At 36.5% G+C, this 15,556-nt stretch overlaps 1 protein-coding gene across 2 annotated transcripts in view; it reads right to left on the bottom strand.

The window, feature by feature from the left end:
• The window catches only part of PTEN (phosphatase and tensin homolog), an 88,359-nt gene that overhangs the window by 49,169 nt on the left and 23,634 nt on the right, over positions 1-15,556 (bottom strand). The window contains exon 2 of one of the 2 annotated variants that reach the window (XM_041729486.1): positions 14,761-14,845. The exons of the other annotated variant lie outside the window; for it this stretch is intronic. Coding sequence (XP_041585420.1) covers positions 14,761-14,845 — 85 coding nt within the window. The remainder of the gene's footprint in view (positions 1-14,760; positions 14,846-15,556) is intronic. 2 annotated transcript variants of the gene reach the window in all.

Here is a 15,556-nt window from a genome sequence, read left to right as displayed (position 1 = left end):
ATGAAAAGCACAATGACACTAAGAATAACAGCACTGCAAAACAGAACTTTCCACAATGATGAAAATGTTCTGTATCTATGCTGTGTAGCACAGTAGCCACTAACCATATGTAGCTAGTGACTACTAGTGCAAATGAAAATCAATGAGTAAACCTAACTAATTTAAATTTAAACATAAATAGCTCTATGTAGCTAATAGCTAACATACTGGATAGCACAAGTCTAAAACAGGTAGATAAAAAATCCAATAGACTACAATACATATGTCTTAATAAAGTAGTGGAAATGGATATATTCTTGGAAGAGGGAATAAAATTGAAATAGGAAAGATACAGTAATAACTGGGACTTAACAACAGTCAAAATAACTACTAAAAATATTTTCAACTATATGCAGTTTTCTAACAAATTCCTGATATGTTTGATTAATTTTATCAGCAGATTAATAAAATAAAGAAGAAAACTAAAACTCTGGAAATATTTCTAACCAAGAATGAGGAACAAGTTTGAGTGGAAATGCCAGGAAACAGGGAGAAAGTGTTCATATAATTTTAGAGTTCACGTCAGACAAGGAAGGAAATACTGGCATAGTTAGATATGATACAGATCAGTAAAACAAATTTCAAAAGCTTCATTTAAATAACAGGCTATGAATTCATAACTCAAAATCTAGAAAGACTACAGAGAGACTTTATAAACTAAAATTCTATATAAACAATCACAAATGATAGTAGCTTTAAAAAGGCAAGTGAACAGAAATTATCTTAGAAAACCAATCAATACAGCTGCAGAGAATTTACTCACAATGTTCAGATTTAAAAGCTTTACAACCAGGAAAAAAAGGGGGAGGGGAATAATCCTAGATGAATACAAAAGAGCGTAAATAAAGGGACATAAAACTGGTAAAGACAAAAGAAAGGGCTTGGAGTGAGGAAAATGTCTGGATCAAAAAGAACATTAAATGAGGTAGACTCCACAGAGTAGACAGCTGTATGACACCAGAACCAGAAAACAAGCAGAACTCCTTAAAAAAAAAAAAAAGTTTAGGAGCCACTAAATTCCCTTTCACTTCCATCATCCCTGTCCAGGAGAATGTTGCTCTCATTTAATAACTCAAGAGTGGGTTTGTCTGGATTAAGAGTGTTTCAACTTGCTACTTAAGCAAGGTTATTTCTTAAAGAGTATTCATTCCTTAACAAACAACTATCAACAAAATCTTTGACATTCCATGATTATACATATTAGTAAAGCATATAGTTAGCAATCAATAATTCAAAACAGGTAATAAATACATCAAGCTCTTTGTAACAGCTGCACCTGAATCTTACAGGTATAAAATTCAAAAGACTAGTGAGGTGGGGCATTATAAAATTGTCTGAACAAAGAATACCACTAACTTCCTTATTTTTCAAAGAGTTCATAAAAACCATTAAGGGAAAAAAGATATGACCAATAAACATCACAAAGTTACTTAATCTCATAATTAAAGAAATGCGATGAAAAATCAAATTACCAATAAATGCAAAAAGTTTTAAGTTTGATAGTACTCAGTTTGCCAAGATTGTGAGCAGGGAAAGACACTCTCATACAAGTTGGTAAGAACACAAAATAATACTGTTTTTGAGGGTAAAAGTTTAATCCATGGACACACTGGTCTCAGCAACTCCACTGCTAAGAATTTACCTTCAGTAAATACTTAAAAAAGGACACCAAGATACATGTGTGAAAATGTTTATTAGAGTGCTGTTTTCAATAGTAATAAACTAGAAATAGCCTATATGTACATCAGAGGGGACTGTTTATTATGGAATGATAAATAAAATGGAATAACAGCCAATAACAAAATCAGTTCCATCTCCATGCTGGTATGGAAAATTCCTAAGTATGTTAAATGAAAAAAAGCAAGATGCAGAAGAGCATGCAATATGTTCCCATCTATTTTTTTTAATTTTTATTTATTTATGATAGTCACACAGATAGAGAGAGAGAGGCAGAGACACAGGCAGAGGGAGAAGCAGGCTCCATGCACCAGGAGCCCGACGTGGGATTCGATCCCAGGTCTCCAGGATCGCACCCTGGGCCAAAGGCAGGCGCCAAACCGCTGCGCCACCCAGGGATCCCCCCATCTATTTTTCTTAAACAGTAGATAAAAGATGGAAAAAATATCTCAAAGAACACCTGGAAGTTTTAATTGTAGGTATCTTTAGGAAGAGAGTCTGAGGATAGAAGATATAAAGTAAGAGAAGTTTGTAGGAGATCTTCGTCCTCCTTAGGCTGCCCAGCATCCAAAACCATTCTAATCCGGAGACAGTTTCAAGAGATGAGAAGCAAATACTCCCTTCCCCATCTTTCTCCTCATGTGCTCAAGCATAAGACCAATCAGGTCCTCCTGCTCTGGACAGTGAATCCCAGGTGGTGAACAAGCAAGGTGCAGAGGAGTCAGATCCCTCAAAGAGATCTCCAGAAGAGCTGAAGGCTTCCAAGCACAGTCACCAAATGCAGTCATGGCAGGAGTACTTTGGACAGTCAGTATCCAAGCAGCAGAGTCCTAAGCAGAAAGCCCTTACTGTAACCTCCTGACCAGGCCTTGCTTCCTTCAGCTTCTGCAAATCCTTCCAAGCCTGGTTCTCTTAGCTATAAGCTATCTAACATTTTACTTTTTCTTTATTTATTTATTCATAAGAGACACAGAGACAGAGAGGGAGAGAGAGACAGAGACACAGGCAGAGGGAGAAGCAGGCTTCTATATTATATATAATATATATAATCTATATATAAAATCTAGGTTATATATTCAACTATATTTTCCTAGAGTTGTTCTGCTTTATTTTGTTTTTTTGCTTTTTGGGTTGTGGTTTTTCTGTGTGTGGGTTTTTTGTTTTTGTTTTTGTTTTTTTTTTTTTGAGTGAGGTTTGGTAAAATACTTTTTGTGCTCCCTTAAATATGTGAACTTTACAATTTCTTATCTAGCACTTTGGGCAACAGTGAGACTGGCAGGAGAATAAACAATCTATTTCAAAGAAAATATCACAGCATTTTTTAAAAGGGGGGAGGGTAAGTCCTCTAAAGAACTTGAATATTACTTAGGAAAACATTCACCATGGCTGCCCCTCCCACTTCCTCCTCTCTCCTCCCAAGGATTTCATGCCCACAATTGGCTCATTGCCTTATAAATCTGATACAATGGAACAGCGGAAAAAAGCAAGAAAACAGCACTTTCCAAAGGGAAATGGGAAAATTTAACTGTAGATACTTAGAAAGTAGACTAAAAACTTAGACAAGAGCAAAGAGATAATACCCTCAAAATGTGGGAAATCTAGAATACAAATCTAAGACAACTTCAAATAATTTCAATATATAAAACTCAGAATTCATTAAGACTGCTGTGAGAATAAAGTCTTTATTCTTCTTTATTTAGAAGTTTTCACTTTCTTCAAAGAATTCCTATGAGCTAGTTCTAAATAAGCTGAAAAGGTACATTTTAAATTATTTTTGTCAAAAATATATAAATATATATTTCAAAAGCCATATAAAACTTGTAATAAAAACTCAGCTGAGGGAAGACAGCAGCATAGGAATCACCAGGAATCCATCTTTGCACCTAGACAACTGTACTGGTATAATCTGACCCGTGTAACTATTCTGGAACCCTGGGTCTATTCAAAAGCTTGCAGCTTCCAGGGGAAGGCTGAGACAGTAAATCATAGTCCATTTCAGTCAATTTCAACTCTTAGTATGGAGCAGCTACCCACCCACGCCCAGCGCCCTCAGCTCCCAGCAGGCAGCCACCACACATTCCCAGCACAGCCTGCACCAGCTTATAGGACCTTGTACTCCAAATATCAGAGATCTGTTCTGATCACTGACTCCTCTGATTACAGACATGCAGACACAGAAGCAGGCCACCATTGCTGAAATCCCCACTTTAAGGCTTCCAGGGGACTTTAAGATCTAGAACCTATTTTTTTTTCCTTCATTTACCTCCCTTTTTCCTCTTTTGGGAGCCAGGCATTTAAGACATGACATCCATGCTGGTGTGAACGTAAGTTTTCAACTCTTTTGGGTAAACAAAGGGAATTCAGCTGCTCGATTTTATGGAATAGATTTCGTTTTGTAAGAAACCACCAGCTCTCTTCCAAAATGGCCATACCATCTTGCACGCTGTGGCTATTTCACATACTGCTGTTACTAGAGTTTTGTATGCATAGGATTTTACCTATATGACATTCTAGAAAAGTCAAAAGGATAGAGATAGTAAAAACATCAGCAGTTGCCAGAGGCTGGGGTGGGGGTGGGGGTATAAATAGGCAGAATGCAGACTAGTGTGAGAGCAGTAAAACTACTGGGTATGCTCCTGTAATGGTGGACACATGTCATTAAATGTGTCCAAGCCCATTCGACACACAACCAAGAGTGAACCCTAATGTAAATTATGAATTTTATATGATAACGATGTGGTCAGTACAGGTTCATCAATTATGACAAACAGACCACTCTAGCAGAGGGCAATCATAACGAAGGAGACTACAGGTGTGAGGGCAGGGGGCATACGGGACACTTTTGTACCTTCTACCAAATGTAGCTGTGAAAGGGAAATGGCTCGAAACACTAAAGTCTATTAAAAAAAAAAAAAAAATTCAAGCAGCCCCGGTGGCTCAGTGGTTTAGTACCACCTTCAGCCCAGGGCGTGATCCTGGAGAACCAGCGTCAGTTCCTGCATCGGGCTCCCTGCATGGAGCTTGCTTCTCCCTCTGGCTGTGTCTCTGCCTCTCTCTCAGTATCTCTCTCTCTCTCTCTCTCTCTCTCTGTCTCCATGAATAAATAAAATCTTTAAAAAAAAAATTCCACACCATAGTTAATATGATATGCGATAGTAAAAGACAAAACCTTTCCTTCAAGGTCAGTAACAAAACAAGAAGTCTACTTTTGCCACCTCTATCCAAAAACGCATCCATATTGCAAAGGAAGAAATAAAATCGTCTCTGCAGATGACATGTTCTTATATGTATGAAACCTTAAAGATTCCACAAAAAAATGGTTAGAATAAACAAATTAAGCAAAAATTAAGCAGCAGCATACAAAATTAACATGTAAAAATTGGTTATATCTCTATGTACTAACAATGAACAATCCAAAAAGGAAAATCCCATCTATGATTAGCTGAAAAAGAGGATCTACAAATGAACTTCATCAGGTGATACAGAGAGAAAACCACAAAACACTGTTGGAAAAATGAAAGACCTAAATAAATGGAAAGACATTCCACATTCATGGATTGGAAGACTTGATACTGTTAAGACTTCAATACCACTCAACAAAATCTACAGATTAATGTCATTCAAAAATTTCCAAAACTTTTTTTTTCTTTGCAGAAAAAGAAAATTCCATCCTAAAATTCATATGCTCTCTCAAAGAACCCTCAATGGCCACAACAATCTTGAAATAGAAGAACAAAGCTGTAAAACTTACAATTCCTGATTTCAAAAAGTTACTATAAAGATATAAAGTGTGGTACTGGCATGAAGACAGACATATTTGGCAATGGACTAGAATTGAGAGCCCAGAAACAAACTCTTGTATATATGGCCAAATAATTTTTTGGTAAGTGTTCCAAGACCATTCCATGGGGCAAGGACAGTCTTTTTAACAAATGGTGCTGGGAAAAGTAGCTATCCACATGTAAGAGCATTAGGTTGAACCCTTGTCTTACACCAAAAAAAAAAAAAAAAAAAATTACTAAACAGGGATTAATAATGATCTAAACAAAAAAGACTGAACATTACAAAACTCTTAACAGGAAATATAAAAGCTTTATAATACCAGTTTAGCAATGGTTTCTTGGATGTATCACCAAAGGCAGTCAACAAAAAACAGCTAAACTGGACTGCATCAAATTTTTAAACATTTTGTGCATCAAAGGACAGTATCAACAAAGCAAAAAGGTAACCCACAGAATGGGAAAAATATATGCAAATCACATTATCTGGGATTAATACCTAGAATATATAAAGAATATATAATACCTAGAATATATAAAGTCCCAAAACTCAACAATAAAAACATAAACCATTCAGTTTATAAATGGACAAAAAACTTAGGCATTTCTCCAAAGATACACAAATGGTCAAATAAGCACATGAAAAGATGTTCAACATCAACAATTATTATGGAAATGCAAATCAAAACCACACTGAGGTATCACCTTACAACTCTCAAAAATGTCTGGAATCCAAAAGACAAGAAACAAGTGTTATTAAGGATGTGGGAAAAAAAGGATCCCTTATGTACTGTCAGTGAGAATGTGAATTGGTGCAGCGACTGTGGAAAATAGTATGGAGGTTCCTCAAAAAATTAAAAGTAGAACTGCCCTATGATTCACTAATTCCACTACGAGGTATCTAACCAAAGAAAATGAAAACACTAATTCAAAATGATACACACACCCCTAGTTTACTGCAGCATTATTTACAATATCCAAATTATGGAATCAGCCCAAGGGTCCACTGACAGATCAATAAAGAGGAGATAATACACACACACACACAGGAATATTACTCAGCCATTTAAAATAAAAAATGAGATCTTGCCATTTGCAACATGGATGGACACAGAGATGTCAGAGAAAGACAAATACCATATGATTTCACTTATAATGTAGAATCTGATAAGCAAAACCAATTAATACACAAACAAAAAGTAGAAATAGACCCTACAAAGGGAAGCAGGTAGGAGTATGGACGAAATGGGTGAAGGAGAGCAGGAGATAAAGGCTTTGTCATAGGGATGAAAAGTACAGCACAGGGAATATAGTCAACGGTATTGTAATAGTGTTCTATGGTGACAGATGGTAGTCCACAATGTATAGAGTTATCCAATCACTACATTATAAACCTGAAACCAATATAACGTGTGTCAACTATATTTCAATTAAAAAAAAAAAAAGATTATGTGGCAAATATTACAAAAGTAGAATCCCCAAAGACCAAAAAAATCGCTGGTCATTTTCTTGGTTCCTCTGGAACTTGCACTAAACTTGTCTAGACTCAAAAGAGGAACAGAGGGAAGGAGGGATGGAAGGTCTCCTAGTAGGTGGTCAAAAATGTAAGACACCTGAGTGGCTCAGCTAGGTTGAGTATCTGCCTTTAGCTCAGGGAGTCCCAGGTTCGAGTCCCACATCAGGCTCCCTGCATGGAGCCTGCTTCTCCCTCTGCCTGTGTCTCTGCCTCTCTCTGTGTGTCTCTCTCATGAATAAAAAAAAAAAAAAGTAAAACTGAATCTACTAGATGCTTAAATAGGCCTTTCAGAAGGGAGACTCTAAGGCCTCAAATTTAGACTTTGGAAGTTGTCTCAAGATAATTACAGTCATTGTAAGCATGTACGCTAAAAGTACTGATGTGTCCAATGTGCACATTTTAAACACCTGTTTCTAAAATCCTCTTTTAGCATTTCTTCATTTTTTTAAAACACTGGGCCTGGGTATATGAGAGTGGCCAAGCGGTTAACATGGATTTCCCAGAGTTCTGGTTCCTAACAAATGAAGCAATTATCAGCTATCACACTCCCGAAGTAAAAAGAATGGGAAGGGAAGATCTTGGAAAGTTTCTAGCGAAAATAAGGGTTCTTTATGCTTCGTCCTCTTCTTCTTGTTTTGGGGGAACGGGCTTTGCAGGAGAGGTCAGTTACCAAGGCTCATAGGGAGGGAGGGGTAAGTTTCCCAGGTCTCTGCTTCTATAGCTGACGTGTGCGATTTCCCCAAGTTACACTGGTTTAAAATAACGATGGAGCAGGGAGGGGGAGAGACACACAATGAGATACACTTCATACCTATTAGGATGGCTCTATTAAAAAAAAAAAGAAAGAAAGAAAGAAAAAAAAAAGCCTAGAAAATAACAAGTGTTGATGAGGATGTGGAGAAATTGGAACATTTGTACTTGCTGGTGAGAATAAAAAATGATGCAGCTGTTGTGGGAAACAATATGGCAGTCCCTCAAAAAGTAAAACACAGAATCATCATTTGACCCAGCCATTCCCATTTCTGGGTATGTAACCAAACAAACTGAAAGTGGGGCCCTGTACAGATACTGATACACCTATGGTCATACCAGCATTATTTACAATAGTCAAAAGTAGAAGAAACCCAAGTGTCTCTCCCTGGATGAATAAACGGAATGTGGTATGTATGTACAATGGAAGAAAATGTGGCCTGTGAGGCAACAACATGAATACATAATGCTAAGTGAAATCACATGCTATGCTAAGTCAGTCACAAAAAGACAAATATTGCATGACTCCACTCATATAAGGTACTCAGAATAATTCCATGCACAGAGACAGAAAGTAGAACAGTGTGGTTGCCAAGAGCTCAGAGTAGGGAGAATGGAGAGTTACTACAACATTTCAGTGTGGTAGGAGAAAAAAACGTTTTAGATGTGACAGTGATGACAGCTGTGCAATGCAAATGTACCCAACACCACTGAAGTACACATTTAGAAATGGTTAAAATGGGGACACCTGGGTGGCTCAGTGATTGAGTGTCTGCCTTCAGCCCAGGGCATGACCCCGGGGTCCTGAGATCGAGTCCCACATCGGGCTCCCTGCAAGGAGCCTGCTTCTCCCTCTGCCTGTGTCTCTCATGAATAAATAAATAAAATCTTGTGGGGGGGGGGGGGAGGTTAAAATGGTAAATTTTAGGAGCTCAGTTGACTTCAGCTGAAGTCATGATCTTCTCAGGGTCATTAGATCAAGTCCTGCATCAGGCTTCACACTGGGCATGGAGCCTGCTTAAGACACCCCCACCCTTTGTCTGTCTCTCTGCCCCATGTCTAAAAAAGGGGGGGGGGAGAATTTTATAGTATATATTTTATATGTATACATATAACCTATATATATAATTTTACCACAATAAAAAATATTATTCACTTCCAGCTCTATTCATCCTCAAACTAATATCCTCACTTCTTCCCCCATCATCAACTACTCATTTATTTTTTTCCTGGATTTAATTCAGCATTTCTATGTTATACATACAACACTACTTCTTGAAGATTTATCAATTACCTGCATAGCTTCCGCCACAGTAGATGAAGCCTACAAAACCAGTACCACCCCCACTTTTTACTTCTCTTATTCCTAACCTTAAATGGCAATACGACGATTCTGGGTTAGGCCATCCAACAGATATTAGTTATTTGCTTCCTATTCTAATTCACCTATTTTTCAAAGAATCTATTTCCCCAAACATTTCAATATCCATCTATCAGTTCAATTTTTTATTTTTTTTCCTGAAGCCCTCTTTCCTACTGCTCCCATCAGAATTGCTTGCTCTTCAGCTTATAACACAGTTGTCATCTCTCGACTTTTCTTTGTTGCTTCTGAGTTGGATCCACTGTTTACCAAAGCCCCTTCTCTTTTCTTTCTTGGTTTATTCTCTCATTTTGTTAGGGTGCACTCTATAGTGCTTTCCGAAGAAATGCTGCATGGGTACATATTTTTTGGTTGTTCTTGCATGTCTTTCTCTCCTACTTTTGCACTTGACTGATGGTTTGGCTGGATGCAGAACTCTAAGCTGAACAGAGAACTCGGACAGCACTGCTCCTCCATCTTCCATCTTTAACTCTTAGGTGCTGAGAAGTTAGATGTCATTTATATTTCTAATCCTTCCTAAATGATCCTGCAAGCTTTTGAGACATTCTCATTATTTCTGGTGTTCCTAAAAAAATGTCATAACTGCCTGGCACGGGCCTGTTTTCATTCATCCCGCTTGGCACTATATATCTCTTTTCAATCTGGAAACTCAAATCTTAAATAAATTTTCTGGCATATGCCTAAATATAGCATCTACCTCTGGCATATACATGTATATGGTACATTTCATCTTCTGATAGATATGGCTACTAAGAAAATCAGCTTGGGAAAATGACAGACTGGATGTGACCCTTAGCTCACTATTATCAACTGCAGCACTTGGGGAAGGTAATCTCTTTTAAACCATATATGAGGGATCCCTGGGTGGCGCAGCGGTTTGGCGCCTGCCTTTAGCCCATGGCGCAATCCTGGAGACCCGGGATCGAATCCCACGTCGGGCTCCCGGTGCATGGAGCCTGCTTCTCCCTCTGCCTCTCTCTCTCTCTCTCTCTCTCTCTCTCTGTGTGACTATCATAAATAAATAAAAATTTTAAAAAAATAAAAAATAAAAAATAAACCATATATGAAATGGGGACAGGTGTACAGTAGAGATTTTTAATACAATGACATATGTAAACTGCTTTTGCAACAGCAGCACATGCATGTGAATAAAGTACAATGTTACCTACCTATTATTAAAATTTCAAAAACTGGATTGGTATAGATACTATAAACACTGTCCAATCCATTAAGGTTCTGCTATTTGTAATAGAACTAATAGAAGTGGGAGGCAGCCAATGGGTATAGGGTTTCTTTGGGGGTGATAAAAATGTTTTGGAACTTGAGAAAACTGATAGCTACAAAACACTGAAGATACAAAATGTCACTGAACTGTTCACTTTAAAATGATTAATCTTATGTTATATACTTTTCACCTCAATAAAGAGAAAAAAAGGAAGGAAACAGAAAGGCAATATGAAGGAAGAAGTCAAAAGTTGTTGAAAAGGGAGACTGGAATTGATACTTTTTCCTGTAAATTACTGTGAAATTTTCCTCTATATACTTGCTTTTTAATTCTTTGAACTGAGTAGCCAATAATGACAATGTTGGGAAGACAAACACTTTTCCTTTTGTATCAAAAACCAACACGTTAAATAAAGTTGATTGAGAGATCAACATATAATTAAGAGAAGATTATTTGAAGTTTTTTCAAGAAGAAAATATGTAAAACAGGAAGTTGGAAGATAAATATATGAATAAAAAAGCTAATAGTAAAGAAGATGATGGATTAAGTCCTTTAAAAAAAAAATCACAATATATCAGAAGACTAAGCTCTAAGCATTTCCTCACAATAAATAGGGCAATCTACCCAAATCTCAAATCTTTCCAATAAAAGGGGAAGTAAACTGTGTGCTACTGATTGCAGAGTAGGGGGAAAGAAATACTGTTATATCCACCTTTTTTCATTTTCAACATTTCCCAAATTGCAAGGAACACTGTTTAGAGAAATGCTATTCAATACAGTACAAAAGAAAAGAAAACAGAGAAGGGGTGAGGGAGAGAAAGAAAAAAAAAAAAGGAACAGGAAAGCAGCATATTCGAATTTCACTCTTGAGAGATTCACAAGACACAGCAGTGTATTAAAGGTTCTGCAGTAAGAAAGCCAGTTCACTTCTATGAAACCTACATCTGTCTGATTTATTAACTACCAAAGAGTTCTTAAGCTATATCTGTCTGTTAAACACATAATGCATCGTTTTGTTAAAGACTGCTTTGATTTATACTCGATAACATATAAATTAGGGTAACTTCAATATTAGCCCCAGGAATAAGATTACCACACATATCCAAGAATAATCAATTACCTGAATAAAACATTGTTTCAAATTACCAGCTAGTCAGAGCAAGAGCTCAGTGGCAGTAAAGGAGGGGGAGAGAAGGTGGGTATAAGAGGAAAAGAAGAAAAACAATCTGGGAACAGTTAGCTCTTCAACTTCCCTTGTTGAGATGTCCTTGTCCTTGTCCTGCCCTGTCAATTCTGATTATTAAACAAAACATTTACAGTTTAGATAGTAAAAAATTTCAGCTTAGTTCACTTCTCCCCCACTTTTTGTTTATTTACATTAATTCCTGATCCTAGGAGGTAACCTCAAAAAGAGAGGTTAAAGATTTGTCACCTGAGTACCTCAAGTATAAAACTTCACGCTGCCATAACAATCCATATCCCAAAAGAGTTGAGTACTGCATAATTTAAGCATAAAGGCATATGCACTTTCAGTTTCTTTTACTCAAAGACATACAACACTAACAAAATCTGAACCTGGCACAGCATTTCTTGTCTGGGGGGAAAATCATAGAAAAAACAAGGATTTACAGAAGGAAAGGTAATTTTAAATATTCTTTAGCTATCCCAATAGGGGGCAGCCCAGTGGCTCAGTGGTTTAGCACCATCTTTGGCCCAGGGCGTGATCCTGAAGACCGGGGATGGAGTCCCACGTCAGGCTCCCTGCATGGAGCCTGCTTCTCCCTCTGCCTGTGTCTCTGCCTCTCTCTCTATCTCTCATGAATAAATAAATAAAATCTTAAAAAATAAATAAATAAATAAATAAATAAATAAATAAATAAATAAAGACATCCCAATAGGTAGGGCTAAGGAAAATCCCAATGGAAATACCTTTGTTAAGAGAAAACTGGTAAGGAAATAAAGAAATATTTTTTCATTGAGATGTTATCATCTTTGAACCAAAAAGGAATCACTACTGATTATTACTACTGTGTCCAATATTGTGGGAACCGATCAAGGAAATCAATCATTTAGGTACTAGAGACAGTAGTACCGAAGTCCCTTGGAGAGGTTAATCCTCACAGGAAAATTACCTGAAGGTTATTTATTTTATTTTACTTCATAGGGAAAAAGCTAGAGCTACCTTTGTGGTCACTGTTCATCCTTTTTCTTGTAATAGAAGCGAAATGGAGTGAGCAAGTGAAGCCAACCTCACTAGCCATAAATCCCCCCAGTCAAAAAATGGGGGAGGGCAAGACAAACTAAGTATATCACAGCTATTACACTCTTATAATTCTTCATTATTTACATGCTACTGCCATTGCCATTACCATAAGGGTCACAAGATTAACTGGTCAAATAACAATAACTATTAGCTAAATAACAAACCATATTCACAAACCTTTTTTAAGGAGTAACATTTGAAAAAAATCAAAAGCTAGCTAAAATAAACTAGACACACTAAAGCAGACAGAATAAACTTCAACCCTGGTTATTGATAGCAAATTAAATGCGTGAATCTTAATTCAGAGGCACAAAGGTGGGAGATACCAAGTCAGAAGATGACAGATCAAAACACTTCCCAGCACAGTATTTTCTTGGTGAGATTATTATAGTCTAAGGTCTGAAAATGAAATGTGTAGATCCAGAAACCAAACTTATTAATAACCGAAAAGACAATCAATCACTTTCAGTGACTTTTCACTGTCATAAGAGAGCAAAGAGCAGGCAAAGCACGACCAGCCCCCAGGTTAACTTAGCACAAGGATGCCCTTGCAGTGACTAGAAAACCTGTCCTCTACCCACAGTATTCATACTCTTCTTTCCATACGAGTACTAATCTGATTTGGTTGAATTAGTACTCGGTTGAACACAGAATTATACAGTAGTAATATAAAAGAGATCAACCTACAAAATATTTCATCTAAGTCATAAGGAGGCCTGATTAAACACTCCTGCGCCACAGCAGAGAATACATGTGCAGTGACTGCACTGCTCATTTTCCAGATTCTCCCATCACCCTCGATTCAAAATTTATGCCCCTCATTCTGTTTTCCATCCCCTACTGCATTTTCTGTAGATGTGTATCACCACTGACGAAGCTGTATCATGGATCTGTGATGTTACCCATCCTTCCAACTGTGTCCTGCCCAACCATGAGAAGATACATTTATTTTCCTATTTTCACACTCTTATATAGTACTTCTGACAGACCCATGTACCTATCATTGTAACAGAAACTACAAAGAAAGTAGTAGTTTGGGTTTTTCTGTAGTTTTTGTAGATACTGACATTTAATAATTCTGAACAGAATATAAACACTAAAACAGTCCAACTGGACACAATACTGCAAAATGCAAATATATACATCAGTTCAAGGCAAACTCCTAAAAAATTAACCACTTAGGAAAACAACTTATGGCTAGCTCATATAAGAATATAGCTAGCCTCATATGCTTAGACAACTATTATAAAAGGATTCTACATCTGCATAATGCTTTGCAAAGTGCTCTCCCATTATGAAAACATTAATTCTCCCCAAATATTTAAATTAAAAGTCTCCAAGAAAGAGATTTCTGAAAGAGGATAAAGGATATACTCCAAAAATATAAACTTTAAAAACCCATTAAATTTTCTGCTGACATTTACAGTTAATTTTCATGCATATTTATTTTTGCTTTGGAGTGAGAAAATATATTAAGACTGCACAACAGATACAAATTCCTTCTCTCATAAAATATATCATGTACTCAGGTTATACATGTATTAAATTATTTAAATCAGCCTTGAAAAATACTGTTTTGAATCAAATAATAATTATACTCAGAAAGTTACCCAAGTTTATAAAAGAGACAAAATTAGGCTTTCATTTGTCCAGCAATTCCTGTCCAGATCCTCTGTACAAAATACTTCTTCAAATGCACGGTATACTTATAGCTCATTACAAACTGTTCCATGTAAAAAATAGATGGTATCAGTTATCTCTACCTTAGAATGAATAAATTTAAGTGAATGAATCCACTCAAGGATTCTAAACCTAATCCCCAATTCTGAAATAAAAGACAAAAATCATAGTGCAATGGAATCCAGGAATTAAAATTAACTTGATAAGAAGCATTGAAAGGAGTCCACGAAACCGTATCACATACACCTGATCATGTCAAAGGTTCTTATAAAATAGGTTGTATCCCACTGAGGTCCATTAAACAAACAGAAAGCAGTTACAGAGCACCAACATAATAAAAATAGAGTTTACATCTCAGAGTACGTCATTTTCCACGATTTAGAAATCTTCTCTAAATGAAAATACAGCATAAATACATCAATATTTGAAACAGAAAATAAGAGTTCTTACCTTACTACATCATCAATATTGTTCCTGTATACGCCTTCAAGTCTTTCTGCAGGAAACCCCATAGCAATAATGTTGGGATAAATATCTGAGTATTTAAGTTAAGGAAATATCTGAAATATACAACAATGCAAACTAACACATACATGTGGTAAAACATTAGTTGATTTTAAAAATTAAATGGTTGTCCAAGGTATTTATAAACCACCATATGTAATTAAGAAACACAGGAGAGTACATAATTCCAAAAAAAGATCCTCAAAATAATCATAAGGCAAAATAATTTTCAAATCCCTCTACCTAGTACATTAAAAACACCTTCAAGGAAAAAAGCAACTTCCAATGCTTAGACATGGGTACCTGAAAAACAAAACCACAGAGCTTATAAATCACAGAACTGAAGTCACGTTGGGACACAAACCAAGCATCAAAATAAAAACAAAAATAGCTACACAACTACTCATTTTTCATAGTTATATACTGCACCACAGCACAGAGAAAAGTACAATTAAGAATTAGGAAGCCAGATTTAAGAGCTGGCTATGCCTCCATCCAGTTGTATAATTTGGACATGTAACTAAACCTTTTTAGGCTTCAATTTCCCATTCCATGCAATTAGGCTGAGACAACCACAGTGATCTCCAAGTTCTTGGTATTTGTGTCTAATACTGAACTAAGGTAGAAACTTACTATCATTTACTATCAAGGTAGTCAACACTTAGCAAGCCGTTCTATTCATTTATGTTACACACTACAGTTGGCATAAAAACAAACTTCTGTGCTCCAGAAGAATCTGTAT

This window comes from Vulpes lagopus, chromosome 14, assembly GCF_018345385.1.
Source record: "Vulpes lagopus strain Blue_001 chromosome 14, ASM1834538v1, whole genome shotgun sequence".
In the NCBI taxonomy this organism is placed as follows: domain Eukaryota; kingdom Metazoa; phylum Chordata; class Mammalia; order Carnivora; family Canidae; genus Vulpes; species Vulpes lagopus.
Note: the sequence above shows the minus strand (reverse complement) of the source record. Positions and strands in the feature narration are given on the sequence as shown.